General features: G+C 40.9%; 1 protein-coding gene across 14 annotated transcripts in view; it reads left to right on the forward strand.

The window, feature by feature from the left end:
• CDC42BPA (CDC42 binding protein kinase alpha) overlaps positions 1–17,327 on the forward strand; it is a 316,248-nt gene that overhangs the window by 266,683 nt on the left and 32,238 nt on the right. For 12 of the 14 annotated variants that reach the window (XM_053208843.1, XM_053208849.1, XM_053208844.1 and 9 more), the window contains one exon: positions 5,604–5,687. In XM_053208843.1, coding sequence (XP_053064818.1) covers positions 5,604–5,687 — 84 coding nt within the window. Of the gene's footprint in view, positions 1–1,373; positions 1,479–5,603; positions 5,688–17,327 lie in introns of all 14 variants that reach the window. The other 2 variants (XM_053208855.1, XM_053208856.1) reach the window with 1 other exon arrangement.

The raw sequence follows: 17,327 nt of genomic DNA on the forward strand, positions 1-17,327 counted from the left end.
GTCATGATCTCACGGTTTCGTGAGTTCGAGCCCCACATCGGGCTGTGCGCACCAGTACTGTTTGCATATCCGGTCCGTGTTCGTTGAACCCTTTCCCCCGCGGACTCGTACTCAGCTTGCCATTACATAATCTTACGGAAACTAGCAGGAGGAGATTTTCAGAAAGTGGGACCTTTCTGCCTTATTTCCAGCCCAGGTTTATACTCCAGATTGATGATTTGAATGGAACACCTTCCCCATGCCTGTCCTTGAGCAAATTTGTGAACTGGGCAGAAATCGTCCAAGACTGTCATTTTCTTCTCTCTTTACTCCCCTCTTCCTGGTCAGAGTTCACTGGCGGGAGAAAAAGATAATGTAACTCAGGCTCCATGATCATTAAAGCCTTGAGTGGAGGTGCCTCTGGTACAACAGAAAGAACACAGAATTTGAAGGCAAGGGTGGGATTCAGGCCTGGGTCTCCCACTTCGTAAGCTGTATGAGCTTTCTGAAATGGACTGCATCGCCCGCTCCGAGCTGGGGCGCGGCCGGTATGCTTCAGTCCGAGTGCTCCAATTTTTAAAATATTGAAGTGCTTTCCCAGCTGTGAAGTACATATGTACAGTCTTTAAGCTGACTGTTCTCTTTATTGGCTTGTCACTTCTGATCTAAGCATTGTCCTTGCTGTACAGCACATTCGAAACAAATTCCCCTAACCTCTTTTCCAAACTGCTTTCCTCGCCTTTTCACTTTAAACACACGATCCTGGTCATTTTGAAAATTGCCAGACGGAACCAGTCATTGATCAGTATGCTCAGTCTTTAATGCTCAGTTTTAACCCAACGTCTTTTGAGTCTCTCAAAACATTCGGTTAAAAGGGTGCGGCTGAGTGTGAGTGCTGGCATTTCTGCCGCAGAATAAGAGGGCGGAATCGCCTGCAGTGACAGACACAAAGCTGATAAGTCTGTTTCTTTTGCCTGCAAGTGATGCCTGGTAGAGGCCCAAATGTCGTTCTTACAAAGGGCAGAATTATCTCGAACCTGCAGGACATACCTCTGTGAAGTCCTCTGCACTTGTGGGAGATTTCTCTTGTGAAACACGAACGTTTCACGTGGACTGCAAGAACGTAGAGTAGAGACCGGCACGCAGAGTGAGAGGTCAGCAGTGAGGCCTGCAGCATGGAGGTACCGGTGGTCATCTTTCCCTCTGTTTATGGTAAAGCGAGCAGTCCTGCTTTTGTGGAATGACGCTTCCCGGAGGTGAACGTTCAGGCTGAAGTGCGTTTTCCTCTCTTCGCAACAAATGTTACCGTGATTGTGCCTTACAGAAATTCGCTAAGAGCTGCACGCTGTTTGAAAGTGGTATGCTGGGTTTTTGTCGTTCCTGGCTTCTCCTAGACTGATCCCGTTGAGAACACGTGTGTGCGGAATCCGAGCGTCCGGGTTTGCATCCAGTCAAGGTCCACATGTCCTCCCACTTCTTGCGAAGCTGAGCCAGCTAAGGTGCCTCCCCGGGGTAGCCCCGCTCTCCAGCTTGTCACTTGTCAGAAAGAGGGAATCGAAAAACAAGTGAAAGCCGACTCTTGTTTGACTCAAATATATTCTGTAATAAGTCACGGTCTACTGGAGAGCATTGCATTATTATTATAATGTAAATAGGACCGTAAAACAAAAGCAGAAAATTGTCCCCCCCAAGTTCAACCTAAAACAGACAAACATTTATTTCACTAGAAAGGTAATCTGTATCTGAAGTAGAGGACTGTGTGGAGCAGAGGGCGGGGTTCTCTAAATCTTGGAATTATCAGATACAAACCTCAGAGGCACACAGCCATGTCAGGTGCGATTCTCAGATTTTAACTCTTCTGATCTAAAAAGATATGTGTAACTGCCACAAAGTAGAGCTTAAAATTAAAATTGCCATTGCCGGCCGCTGAACAGTTTAACTGCCCATCAGCAGTAGGCATTCGGCCATCCCCTGCCTTGCGGTAGCACAAAACCACCACGACCACCACACCAGTGTTGTTCTGCACCCCACGTGAATGCTTTCAAACAGCCGGCTGGCCACTTTTCTCAGCAGAGGTCATTGTCTCAACGAGTCGGAAGGGCGTTGTGCCTCAGTGGGTGCAGCTCAGATCGCGTCCCCTCTGCGAACAGCGCTGCCGCCGCCCCTTTGTTTCCCGTGTCGTCTCTGGAGCCGGGAGCAGATGGCCCACCTGGGAAAGCTGTCTGAAATGAAGGGATCCATGGTTCGAGTCTAACTGGGTCTTTTCCAACCCTGCGAGCAACGACCGCAGACTGCTTAAGTTGATGACGCTCTGCTTTGTCTCAGTGGTTGAGTTTATACGTTTTGACTGTTGAAATCTTTGGAGCGTAGAGAGAATAGCAAACGCCCATGTGGCCACCATCCACAGATGTAGCAGATGTGGACATTTTTGCCCTGCTCTTTGCCAATTTGTTTTCAGAGAAAGTTGAAACGCCCTTCCCTGTACCGTTCCCCTTCCTCCTTCTTCAGACGCGTCTAAAGACCCTGCCATTGATGTACTTTCTCTTCTTCAGTTTTACGTTTTACTTCATCTGTAGACAGCAACCATACCTGATAACATTTGCTCTACGTTTATGTTTTACACACAGGTTATCTGTATTTTCTTGTAACCGCTTTCATTCAACGTGATGCTTTTGAACTTTCCTCCTGCAGATACGTGTCCATTTAGTCCACACGTTACAACCGTTACGTCATATTGCGTTGTATGAATATACCACAACCATGTATGCATCCTCCTTTTGTTGGAAATTTGGGATATTTAATAATGTCATATTATTGGATATCTGTTTCCAATTTTTGTTGTCATAATCAGTGCTGAAGTGAACATTCTAATAGCTGTCTGCTTTTGTGTGTGCGGAGTGTGATTAGCTATGTACCTGGGAGTTGAATTATTGGATTGTATGGTATGTGCATTCTCAACTTTAACTAGATTTTGCCAAATTATTTTCCACAGCAGTTGAACCAATTTTCACTCCCACCAGTAATGTGTGAGAGTTCCCCATTTTCCCACATCTTCACCAACCCTTGGTACTGTCACACATTAACTTTTGCCAATTTGATGGGTATGGAGTGGGATTTTTAATTTGCATTTCTCTGATCTTAGTGTTAACTCAGCATCCTTTTGTATGTTTATTGACCACTGGTGATTTGCCTGTATATGTCTTTTGTCTGTTTTTCCATTGAATTGTTTCTTTTGTTTTGTAACTGTTCTTTATATAATCTGGATACTAATCCTTAGCTGGCTTATATGCACTGCAAATACTTTCTTCCCATCTGTAGCTTATTTTAAAATTTTATTTGGTATCTTTTTGTCTTGCAACAGTGTTTATTTTAAAGTAGTCTTATATATATATATATATATATCAATCATCTCCTCTATGGCTCCCATTTTTTTCATGCATTTCTAAAGCAATTCTGCCCTATGCAGCATTTATAAAAGTTTTCTTCCATATTTTTTCTGAAAGTTTAAATTTTTTTTATTTTACATGTTTAAGACCTTAAGCTGAAATTGGTTGTTACAAATTATGTGAAATGGGGTTCTAAATCCGTTTTTCTCAGGGGTTCCTGGGTGGCTCAGTCAGTTAAGTATCCTACTCTTCATTTTGGCTCAGATCATGATCTCACGGTTTGTGAGATCAAGTCCTGCATCTGGTTCTGCACTGACAGCACGGAGCCTGCTTGAGATTCTCTCTCCTTCCCTCTCTGCCCCTACCCCTCTTGTTCCTTCTCTCTCTCTCTCTCTCTCTGTGTCTTTCTCAAAATAAACTTTAAATAAATAAATAAATCTGTTTTTCTCATATGAACAACTAATTCTCTTATATTTCCCTCATTGATTTGTAAAACTCTTTCTGCTTTATATAAATGGATCTGTTTGGGGGTTCTTTATTCTCTTCTTCTGGTTTTGTTTTTTGTTTTTTGGGGTTTTTTGTTTGTTTGTTTTGTTTTTTGGTCTGTTCCTGCACCAGCGTCACATTGTCTTGATTACTGTAAGCCTGAAGTAATTCACCTGGTGTGATCGACCACTCCCACCCACCTTATTCTTTTTCATTTTCTTTTTTTCACCCTTTAGTTTTACATATGACTTTTGTGATCAGCTTGTCAGATTCCATATGGGGCTTTTGATTAATTGCGTTGAATTTATAGATTCATCTGAGGAGAATTGACATCTTTGTGGTTGGGTCTTTCCGTCTGTGAACATGATATATACATATCATTTTGATATTCTTTTATATCCTCCGATAAAGTTTCATTTTTTTTCTTCATTAGTTGACTTCAAATTGCTTGTTAGATTTGTTCCTAGGCATAGGTACCTTGAAGAATGGGATCTTTTCCAAATAGTATTTTTATTTGGCATTGCTGGTCTTTGTGAACTCTGTTAATCTTGTCTCCAACACCCTTACTTCATTCCTTTTTATTCAAAACTTCTCTTAGATTTTCTGTGTAAATTCTAATGTCAATTTTGTTTCCTGTTGTTTTTTTATTAACTTTCACATAGGTAGTGTTGCTCTCTTTTAGTTCTCATGTTTACCTTTTTCGGCATTGATTTATAAATAGGGTTGAAAACTTTTTCAAGCTATTTAAAGGTAAATTAAATTTAAAGGTAACCTCACAATTAAGCAGAAAATTCTGAGAAACTCAATTCCATTCTAAGGTTATTAAGCATATAAAATATTTGGTTTAATATAGTAACAAAGACAAAGACCATCCATTTTTGTCTTAATGTTTTAAAATATTCTGTAACTTTGTTCAAAGCTAGCTTTTTCCTCTTGCCTGCTTGCTTCGCATCCTAAAGTAATTCTTTGTGCCTTTTTTTTTAAACTTCGCTAATTAAGTGATGTCTTCTTTTCCAGTAAAATCACTGGTTCCTTTCATTAAAAGAAATATCTTACACTAATACCTATAGAATAAAGATATGACTTTTAACTTTTAAATTTGCATGTTAAGGTCTGAATTCCAATAATATTAAACAGTCTAGCTTCCTTCTTTGGAAATTGATTTCTGCACAAAATCCCATTAATCATTCTCTCTCTCTCTCTTTCTCTCTTCCTCACTTCCTCATTCTACACACACGTGCACCCATGCACATGCACACACACATACACACACACACTTAAACACAAATCCAGTGAATTGTGTTCCATATATGTAACATACATTCTGTATACAGAAGTTAGAAGTTAAAAGACTTCTAAATATTTTGATTATAAATCCTGCTTTAAAAAACTCAGGAAGTTTTAAGAATTAATGGGGGCATATTCAGATGAACTCGAAAATTAATATCCTCATTTTTTATGTAGACTACATGCTGTGATGTTTTTGTTTTCTTTGTGGATTCTCTTTTCTAAATCATTTCTTTTTAAATTTTGAGACAATTATTTTTTTGCTAATTGAGCAACTGTTTCGTTTGTAGATGTTGCAGGCTGAAATTTAAATTATCAACACTATGAGAATTTTAGCTTCATTGAGATATTATTTGCCTTATTGATGTCTTGCTTGGCTTTATTTACTTTGATTTATTTTTAGAGATGTTTGAAATAGATGGAGTGTTTCATGATCTCTGTTTCCTCTCTTGCCCCCGGATTCAGACTGTAGACAGTACTCCTCTTCCTGTTCACACACCGACCTTAAGGAAAAAGGGATGTCCTGCTTCAACTGGCTTTCCAGCTAAGGTACTCAATCTAGATACAAGCATGATGGGTTCTGAAAAAAAAAGTACTAATAATGGGTTTCTTCTGCTTTTTGTATTTGTTGTAATTTGTGCTGTTGGTTCCCTCACAATCACACACATAAAAAGCTTGGAAAGAAAAGAAAAGAAATTGTATATGAATGGAAATAATCACCACCTGGAAAGGTAGGACGAGTGTTGCAGACCTTGTTTTCTTTTTATTCCGTCTTTTCTCAATTTTTTTTCATTTCAGTCTAAATCAAAAATGACAGTTGAGAATGGGAGGGCTGTCTTGAAGTGCACGGTTTGGTTGGTTTTATTTATTTGGGGAAAAAGCTGACAAGTTGGGAGTATTACGCCTTTTCTTTTTTAAGCATTTCTGAGTTTTTGAAACATTTCTGTTTTTGAAGTATATTCTCCTTTTACTTCATGCTGTTAAAGATTTTTTTCAAATCAGTTATGGGCACTTAACGAATTGAAGGGGAAATGAAATAATTGAGAAACCAATTTTTCCAAAATCCCAAACAACTTTTTATTATTAATTATTCTCATTTTAAAATATAAAATCTGGAATCCCTAGTAGTGCAGGAACAGACGACTTGAGTATACCGTACACACAGCATTAGCTTGCACAAAAACACATTTTTGATTAAGGAGAAAGACTACAGACTTGCAGAGTTCAGAAGAATGCTGGATTTGTGTTTTGCCAGTTCTTTGGGGTTACGCTTTTTTTTTTTTAATACGCAGTCTCATTTAACGTTTATTTATTTTTGAGAGAGACAGAGCGTGAGTGGGGGCGGGGTAGAGAGAGAGACAGAATCCGAAGCAGGATCCAGGCTCTGAGCTGTCAGCACAGAGCCTGACATGGGGCTCGAACTCACGAACCGTGAGATCATGACCTAAGCCGAAGTGGGATGCTTAACTGACAGAGCTACTCAGGAACTCCAAAAATGTTTACTTGTTTTGAGACAGAGAGAGAGCAAGTGGGGGACGGGCAGAGAGACAGGGAGACACAGAATCTGAAGCAGGCTCCAGGCTTTGAGCTGTCAGCACAGAGCCCGACTCGGGGTTCAAACCCATGAACCGCGAGATCATGACCTGAGCCGAAGTCGATCGCTCAACCCACTGAGCCACCCAGGCGCCCCTCTAAGTATTTGCTTTTAAATAATATCTACTATTAAAGTTATATATACAATTAACAAAATAAATGTATAATTGAACCATAACTCGAGAAGGTTTAGGGTTCTAGAAAACACAGATTGGCATTCGTTGCTTATCTGCATAGTTAGTTCATGTAGGTAATACAATAAATGGAAATTTCTCATGAAGGGAGATTATTGCCTCTATGCTTGCTCTCTTTTTTGTGGTCTCCTTGCTTCCGTTTTCCCAAATTGAACATCTTGAAGTCTGTTACTGTGAGGAATAGTGCTTAGAGGACTCACTGTAAAGAAGATGTTGAGGCCGCTCATGGAAGAATTTAAGACTGAAGTTGACAAGCCACTGAGAAAGAGACATGTTTAGTGAGAAATTCAGCTGAATTACTGTTGTTTCATTCTATTCATTGTAACTATGACTGAAGTATTGGTTATGGTAGAACATGAAGATTTAGTTGCTTAGCTCAAGCTCCTACAAAGAAATTCTAGAAATTGGAAAACTTAATGACCTCCCTCCCCAGAATGTAAACCTTGGGCAGACCAGAGAATGAGAGACAGGTTGGTGGATCCGAAAAGCTAATGAGATACACAGAAGTATAACTGGTATAAAAGAAATACAATCTGCATAACCTATGCTAGATAAAGCAAAATTTTGAGGCCAAAATATGAATTTAAAATAAATAGGCACAATACGTATCTCAAAGAGACTTCAAAAAAAAGTATATTGGTAACAGGGAGTGGGATAAGGCAGCTGTGAAGAAAAACAATTTGCAAGTGCTCACATGAAAATATAACTGCTGACGTAAAGTACCCAGCAGACAGCCTCAATGGAAGGAACAGACTGGATATAGCAGAAGAACAAGTTAGCGAGGCGGGAGATGAGATGGCTAGTCTAAGACGATATGTGGTAGAAATAGTTTCAGTATCTCCGTAGTAGGACTTTCAAGGGGAAAGAAAAAAATACAGAGTTAGAAGTACTGGAAGAAATAAATCACCTAAAATTTTCCAGCACTTAAAGCTGAAAAACCTCACATCGAAATACATCATTATGTGCTAGAGAGAACAGATTTTTAAAAACTCACACTTAGACACATTATAGTCAAATTTAAGGATATCACAGATCGAGAGAAAGTTCAAAGTGTTAGAAGGAAAAGAACTGTGAACCCTAAAATATTAACCCAGCTATAATATCAACTATGAGAGGAAGTTAAAAATATTTTCATGTGTACAAGAATTTAGTTTATTATTGAAAAAAAAAAAAAAAAAACCTCCTTGAAAAACTCTCGTATACACTAACAACAAACTACCGGAAAGGAAATTAAGTAAACAATCCCATGTACAACCGCATGGAAAAGAATAAAATGCCTAGGAATAAATTTAATCAAGGAGATAGATCTGTTCACTGAAAACTATCAGACATTAATGAAAAAACTAAAAAGACACCAATAAATGGAAAAATATTCTGTGTTCATGGATTAGAGAAATTAATGTGGTTAAAGTGTCTTTAGCACATGGCAATCTGTAGATTCAATACAGTTCTTATCAAAATTCCAGCAGCATTTTTCACAGAAATAAGGAAAACAATGCTACAATTTGTATGGAACCACAAAAGACCCCTGAACAGCCAAACAGTCTTCAGAAAGAAAAAGCTGGAAGCGTCACACTTCCTGATTTCAAACTGTGTTACAAAACCATATTAACCAAAATGGTATGGTGCTGGCATGAAAACAGAAACATAGATCAGTGGAATAGAATAGAGAGCTCAGAAATCAATATGTATATGCCTGTTTATTGAACATACATATGATCAATTAATTTATGACAAAGGCACCAAAAATAGACAATGGGGAAAGGATCATCTCTTCAAGAAATGATATTGGGAAAACTGGACAGTTACATGCAAAAGAATGAAACTGGACCTCTTTCTTATACCATACACAAAAATCAATTCAAAATGGATTAAAAACTTGAATGTAAGACCTGAAACCACAAAACCCCTAGAAGAAAATAGTGGGTAATCTCCTTGAGCACTGGGCTTAGCAGTGATTTTTTTGGATTTTTTTTAATGTTTATTTATTTTAGAGAGAGAGTGAGCAGAGGAGGGGCAGAGAGAGAGGGAGACACAGAATCTGAAGCAGGCTCCAGGCTCCGAGCTGTCAGCACAGAGCCCGACGCGGGGCTCGAACTCACAGACCGCGAGATCACGACCTGAGCTGAAGTCAGACACTTAACTGACTGAGCCACCCAGGCGTCCCGGTGACTTTTTGGACTTGATACCAAAAGCAAAGACAATGAAACAAAAGCAAAAGTCAGTGAAGTGCAACTACATCAAACTGAAAAACTTCACAGCAAAGAAACCCATTACCAACATGAAAAGGCAACCTACAGAATGAGAAAAAATACTGTAAATCATGTATCTGGTAAGGGGTTCATATCCAAAATAGAAGAGCACTCCTGCAACGCAATAGCAAAAACCAAAAACGTAATCCAGTTGAAAGATGGGCGGAGGACCTGAATCGACATTTTCCCAAAGAAGATACACAAATAAATGGCCAACAACTACATAAAATGGTGTTCAGTATCACTAATTGTCAGGGAAATGAAAATCAAAATGACAATGAGATATCACCTCATGCCTGTTACGATGGCTGTCATCCAAAGGACAAGAGATACCAGGTGTTGGCAGGGATATGGAGAAAAAGGAACCCTCGTGCACTGTGGGTGGGAATGTAAATTGGTGCAGCCACTGTGGAAAACAGCATGGAGGTTCCTCATGCAATTCAAAATAGAAATACCATGCGGTCCAACAACTCCACTTCAGGGCATTTATCTGACGGAAACAAAATCACTATCTGGAAGAGATACCTGCACCCCCATGTTCAGTGCAGCATTATTTACGGTAGTCAAGACATGGGAATAATCTACGTGTCTGTTGACAGATGAACAGATAAAGAAAATGTGGCACATGCACACACACACACACACACACACACACACACACTGGAATATTACACAACCATGGGAAAAAGGAAAGTCTTACAATTTGTGACAACGTGACATGGGTGGGCTTCGAGGGCATTTTGTTAAGTGAAATAAGAGATAGACAAATACTGTATGATCTCACTTATGTGTAGAATCTTAAAAATCTGAACGCCACAGAAATGGAGAACATATTGGTTGCCGGAGGTGGGGCTGGGAAATTAGGGAAATGGCTGAAGGAGGCTAAAAGGTACAGACTTCCAGTTATAAGGTAAGTAAGTTCTGGGGATGGATGGAAAGCATGGTGACTCTAGTTAAGAACACTGTATTGTATATTTGAAACTTGCTAAGAAAGTAGATCTTAAACGTTCTCCTCACAAGAAAAAAACAATTGCAACTATATGAGGTGATGTGATGGATGTTAACTTACGGTGATCATTTTGCACTACATACGTCCACCAAGCCATTGTGGTAGACACCTTAAACTGACATGTTTTATGTCAGTCATCTCTCAGTAAAACCGGAAGACAGAAAAGTAAGTATTCTTAGAGGAAGTACTCCATCAAAAAAGATGGATAAAGCCACATGGCCACTGTGAGAGATTTGGGAAATAGGGTGACTAGTATCTCAGAGAACTTTCCTGTGATCTACAAACATAAGGACCCTCACTCTACAAAGTGGAAGGGAAAGGAAATGCAGATTCAGAGCAGTCCAGAATTAAGTTCGAGGCAAACACAGTGGAGGTGAGTGTAAGGGTCAGATGAGGTGAACATGGTTAGGCATTTGTCTCTCCTTGGGAAGCGCTGCAGAGACAGCATAGCGTGGTCGTTACCGTGGCAGGTTCCCAGCAGGGTCTCCCGAATTGCACGCTCCGCTCCATCACAGACTCTCTGGGTGGACGGACTCAAGCGAGTTACGTACCTTTCCCTGCTTCATTTCCTCATCAGAAAACGAGTACAACCATAGGACCCATTTCACTGGATTCTTTGGAGTTTTAAAGAAGCTTAATATTTGTAAATACCTTAGAACAGTACCTGACAGAGTAGTATCGTGTAAACGTTTAAGTATTGGCAACTTGATGAGGAAAGTGAGCCCAAGTGTGGATCTCAGCAGGCTGGAAGAAATAAACAGAAGATGAGCACATAAAATGTGTGATTTTCATACCTGCAGAAAGAATGCTATTCAGTGAATGACGGCAGGAAAGAGAAGAAAACATGGTGGCCTGGTACCGATAACCGTGCAGTGAATTGTCTCAAATCCTAATGGCTCAAAAAAAGATGTTTTTATGATGCTCCCAGTTTTGTGGGTCTGAATTTGAGAAGGGCTCCCCTGGGAAGTTGTCACTAAGGGTCTGCCGTGGAGGGTGGCCAGCTGTCAGCCGAGGCTGCAGGTGTGTGCAAGTTCGGCTGCGTGTCCAGGACGGCTCCCTCCGGTGACGGACAGCTCATGCTCGTGGCCTGTCCAGATGACGGCCGCAGCTTTCCTACGTGGCGGCTGGCTCTCCAGAGTGAGGGCACCGCGAGAACCAGCGAGAAGCCGCGTGGCTGAACGCAAAGGTGTGCGCAAGGGGGTAAAAGCAAAGGAACGTAGACGTCACAGATACACACCATGATGTGGAGTTTAAGGTGTAAAACATCAAGGGGCATGAAAGGGGGCAGTGTATACCAACAAAGGGAATAATAGACAAAGAAGATCGTGATCGTGAATGTGTATGGGCCTGACAGTTAAGCCCCACGCTACCTGAAGCAAGAACTGAGAACTCGGAGAAGCAGGGTAGAGACAGATTGGAGATTTTGATCCACACTGATCATACCGACAGCATAGTGGGGCAAACGCAGGGCAGAGGACGAAGGGTTAGTACCCACAGGCACCAAGAGCTCTTACAAACCACAGAATGAAGTGTGCCTGAGGTAACTGGCCAAAAGCCTGGAATAAGCAGATGAAAAGTCAAAATGACTGACACCGAAAAGATGGTCAGGGGGCCTGGGTGGCTCAGTCAGTTAAGCCTCTCACTCTTGGAATTGGCTCGGGTCACCATCTCACGGTTTCGTGAGTTTGAGCCCCGCATCAGGCTCTGGAGCCTGCTTGGGATTCTCTCCCTCTCTCTCTGCCCCCTGCCTCACTCATGCTGTCTCGGTCTCTCTCAAATAAATAAAAGAATTTTTTTTTTTTAATGAAAATAAAAAGGTGGTCAAACTTACTAGAAGTTGGGGCAAAGCGGTTTAAAGTAATAATGAGTGGTCTCTTAGCATTTGTGTTGTACGTGCCCTTGTTATCAGTAGGATACTATGACGCATTACAGGTGCCAGTGTGATTCAGTTCCACCTTTTTAAATGCAATGTAAAAAAAATTTGATGAAAAATACGTGTCAGTGAGTCTTTAGAATCCAGTGAATGGAGGATTCTGGGAACTTGGTCACCACGGCAGCAAGGTTTTTAAATCTCTCCATGAAAACAGACCAACTGAATAGATATGAAAACTTAAAAACAAACAAACAAACAAACAAACAGATGGGACCTGAACAGTAGATGAGAAGATTTTCCCATGAATTCCAAAACTCAAACTGATAGGGGAAAAAAAAAAAGTCATCTGAAGACTCCCCATTTTATTAAACATCGTGCTAGAAAAAACAGAGGTGAAGCAGAGGGATTCATGATAATCCCAGAGCCAGAAAACCACAAGCACGAGCACGCGCTGCTGGGCATCTCAAAGACAGAAGACACAGAAGTGAGTTTCCAGCCTCCACTCCTTCCTGCAGCCAAGGGCAAGGGAGTAGACATGGTGAGAAGGTGGTCCAGTGCTATGATTGTAAGGTCTCAGAACCAGCTGGTCAGAATGTCCTTCCAGATGGCAGCCCCAAACTAAGGAGGGCTGGCGGGGATTGGTTCAAAACTGAGCCAGACAGGAAAGGAAAGAGAAGGTTCAGACAATGAAGGAGAGTGGGGAGGAAGAGCTCAGAAAGCACAAGGTCATTTTTAAAAATCATTTTATGAAAATGATAGAAAAGAGAGTCAAAGGCATGGAGCTAGAATTACCCTGGCCCACCCCACCCTCATAGACGTACAGGAAAAGTCATTCGCTTGAAAGTGAGGAACTGAAAATGGTCACAGTCAAATCTCACACGCACAAAACGGGAAGAGTGGGTATTGTATCTTCACAAAAAATGGAAGTGTGCCAGAAAAGGCCATCTGCAAAACCAGTGAAAACTGCAATCAATGTTACAGAAGAAATTGAGGGAACGGTAGAAGCTGTGAAATAAAAATTGGAAATCGCAATCTAGAAACTTAGAAATGAGTGCTGGAGAATGCAAGATTTGAGGAGACATGACAGCAATCCGGATACAGCCTGACCTGTAAGGAATTTGGGAGTAAATAAACTCAACAGATCACTTATGAGAAACAGAAGATGGAAAGGAGATTTTTTTAATCAAAAAGTGAGGGAAGGGTAAAAAGGATTTGAGAAAAGTGATGGACAGAAAAGAAAGGCAAAGAGGGGCCAATGTTTATATAATAGGAGTCTCTGAAAGAGACTCTGAAAGCAACAGAAAATATGAAAATCTATATTCAAGAAGATTTTCCAAAATAAAGCAGACTTGATTACCCTATATGTTATCTAACTAGAATTGAAATAAAGACTTGAAGCAAAAAATAAAATAAAGCAGACTTGAAACTCCTATGACAGAGGCACACACCATAACCGAAAAAATAACCCAGACAAAACAAAACACATTCCAGCAAACTATTGGTCTTTGAAGAAAAAGAAGAATACTGGACACATAGGCAAAAGTAGTAAGTCACTCAAGGAGGAAAAAAAAATGAAATTTTCATCAGACTTTTCAATAGCAGCCCTACACCAGAAAACAATCGGATAACATTTAAGATACCCAAGGAAAGTGTGAGTCAAAGGTTTTTCCAGCCTTTGTGACTTTGTGTTTGACAACTTTATTGAGGTATAACTGATAAACAAAAAATGGCATGTAGTTAATGTAACAACTTGATGAGTTTGGAATATCAAAGATTTTTGAGGATTTTAGGTTTTTTAAGGATAATAAAGCACCCGTGAAAAATAAAAACCACAGAACATGCAAGAACTCAAGAAATATTGTTCCCACAAGCCCTTCTGGAAGGATACAGAGAGGACAAGCATCAGATCAACCAGAATGATAAGGCACCAGGTACCTTTAGGGACAGGAGTGAAAGGAGGAGTCTAGACTGAATTGGGGAGTTGGTTCAGAATCCACAGAAAGCACTGTTAGAGCATCTTTCAAAACTCAACAGCTTACCCCCCCAACTCAGCAGTATGTTCATTTTGTGGAATAAGCAAGCCAGAGACCACAGACTGAGGGACGCCAGGCTCAGTGGTTGGTGAGAGAGGGGAGGTGTTGAACTAGAAGTAGTGAGATTTTGCAAAAGTGTGCAAACTGAAGGTAAGACTCCAAAACCCATTTCCCCTGCTTAGCTCCCAGAATGTTGGCGATGGGTTTATCGCTTCCTCCTTCCGTCCCTTCCTTGGAGGATTTCAGTGGATTCTCTGAAGAAATTGAATGGCCCAGAAAAGACTTCCAGATAATGGCAGTTGAGAATCCCAAAGAGACAGCTGGCTTCTTATCAATGGCACATACACACACATACTGCCCAAAAATAAACCAAAAAACTTTCCACTAAGCTTTTTTACTGATTTACATTTAAATACGAACAAATTCCCAAGAATCAGCAGATACTTTAGGAAATCCACTAGCAAAAGAAAAAGATCCAAAGAAACAAAAAATTTCCTATTTTCGTTGAAGGATAAAGAGGCAGTGCCACGCAGAAGGAACAAAAAGGAATAACTAGAAAAACAGGAAGAGTCCTTTGAAAGTTAAAGATAGGACAAGCATTTAAAAAATGTTTTAGATGAGTTGGGACATAAATTTGAGAAAATCTCTTAAAACTTATTGCAAAAGGATGGATAGAAAATAAAATTTGAGAAATCAATATCCAAAAAACAAAAAAATTACGGTAAAATAACAGAAAAAAAGAAAAGGAAATTGTACTAAATAATACACTTTCTGTAACTGAAGGGCAAGATTCCTGTGTGCAGAGTCCTGCCAGTTCCCAGCACGGTGGGTGACAGATCCCTCCTCCTGGGCACATCACTGTGTGATGTTTCAGGACACCAAGAATATGGAGAACTTTTGTAAACCACCCAGAGATCAAACAGATCACGTTCAAATGATCAGGAACTGAACTGGCGCCATACTTGTTAACGGAAAAATGCAGAGAATGGTTGTCAGGTAAAACGATTTCAAGCGAGAATGTTTGATTCCTCATCAAGTGTTTTATCAATTTTGAGAGGGAAACGAGCATTTTCAGAAAATCAGGATCTTCTAAAAGCGTATCGCCCCGGCCCTGCTTTCTAAGTAAACCACTAAGAAATGAATTCCAGCAAAACGAGGGAGGAGACAAAGACGGAGAAGGCTTAGGGTCCACAGGAGAGAGAATCCCACACGGGTTGGTTGAGAGACTGAAGCCTGTGGCCGAAAGCAGAGCAGGAAAGCAACAGGCTCCAGGAACGACGCTTCAGGTCGGTGAACACGGGGTAGAAGAGTCTGGAAGGCTTCATTCCTCACGTGGTAAATCGATTCTAGGGCATTTTACAGTCCCTTTGGAGAATCTGGGGATGATTCATGAGTGAGACTTAGAAAATTAACTTTAAAAGACGGAGGACGTCTTTCATTTCAGAGAAATAAAAAGATTACACAGGAAAGATGCAGCTATAGTATGCTTCTCGACTCACTGATGATTCCAAGGTCACAATAACTTACACATTAATTGTAAAATGCGACCCCAAACTGCGCTAACAGAATTGGGAACACAAAGAGCAGCAGGTGTAATAGTGCCAAATCCTTCTCTTCCGTAGCAGGAAGTCCGCAGAATGTCTCAAAGCCAGAAACCGCAGTATGCTCTTGCTTGGGTTTTGGTTTGGTTTTGTTTTTGCCAGAAATACGGAGATACATTACAGAAGGGGGCAAACAGCTGGAAGGGGTTAAAAGAAATCACTTCTAGGAGGGACGACCTGGGGCAAGAGGGATGCTTCTGCTTGACTAAGCATTGTGATACTACTGTTGTCCCTTTTAAACTGTGTACGTGTATTAGTTTGATTTAAACAATTAAAAACATGCATAGGAGAACATGTGGAGAAACTGGGCGATGAAAATAAGATCTCAAATCGTAAACGTAAGACGGAAATATTGCTGGACTCTATTACATCAAAATTAAAGATGTTTGTACAGTGAAAGCTTGGTTAATAGGGGCTATTCAGTGGTGACTGTCTAGCAAAGGATATTTGCAACGTGCAACACCAATACGGGATCAACCTCTAGAACATGTATGAAACCCCTGCAACTCTCTATGGAAAAGATTAGAAAACTGTTGAAAAACTGGCGAACGATCTGAATAAGTAATTCTCAGAAAAGGAACTCCTAATGGTCAACAAGCATGTGAAGAAATGTCCAATCTCATTAGCAACTGGAGAAATTAAAAATTAATCCTTTAAAAATTCTTATCACTTTATACTCACCAGATTGCCAAAAATTACGTAAGGTAACGTCAAGGACAAGAAGAAACAGACGGCTTCGCACACCGCTCGTAGAAGTGTAAACGATCCGGGGCGCCCGGGTGGCTCAGTGGGTGAAGCGACCGACTTCGGCTCAGGTCGTGACCTCACGGTGGGCGGGTTCAAGTCCCGCGTCGTCGGGCTCTGAGCTGTCGGCACAGCTGCTTCGGATTCTGCGTCTCCCTCTCTGTCTGCCCCTCCACCACTCACGCCCTGTCTTGCCTCTCTCAAAAATAAACATTTAAAAAAAATTTTTTTTTTTTTTTTTGAGTATAAATGATACACCCGTTCTGGAGGGTGGCGTGGCATTGTGGAGTGGACGTACAGCACAGCAGCCGGCAACCTCACGGATTCAGGAGAGCCTTGTACGGATCCGGTCGGCAACGCGGTAGAGACGCCTGTTGCCACGGGTGGTAGCAGAAAGATGGATCAAGTGTGGCCGGTGCGCTCACCAGAGCCCCTGTGAAGTCTACACTCGCAGCGCAAAGTACCTAATTTCTCGGGATATGTACATACCCAAGGGCCTGTGTAAACCCAGTTACACCGGGTGCCAGATCCCATGGGGGAGGAGGGGAGTAGAACAGCCGGGATGAAGGGAAAAAACAAGAAGGCAAAATAAAACCAGAGTGAGGCCTCCCCCAAGCTCTCTGATAATATTTCACAGACTAAATATTAACAAGGTTTGTGCACTTAACGTTCCTCCCCGCAAAGTAAAATTTACTCTATGTTTCTTAAAAGAAGGAATGTCCATAATTATATCAAAGTAAAAGTGTTTAAAGGGAAAGGAAGAGCTTTTTTTGAAAATTGGTTTTAAAAGGAAGGTTTGTAAGAGGTGAAGACTTGTTGTTATCAGTGGTAAAATTTTCATAGCAACAGGGAGGTTTTAAGCTTTTACCGGGGTTCGTAAATGGTTCAAC

This window comes from Acinonyx jubatus, chromosome E4 (genome assembly GCF_027475565.1).
Source record: "Acinonyx jubatus isolate Ajub_Pintada_27869175 chromosome E4, VMU_Ajub_asm_v1.0, whole genome shotgun sequence".
Taxonomy (NCBI): Eukaryota; Metazoa; Chordata; class Mammalia; order Carnivora; family Felidae; genus Acinonyx; species Acinonyx jubatus.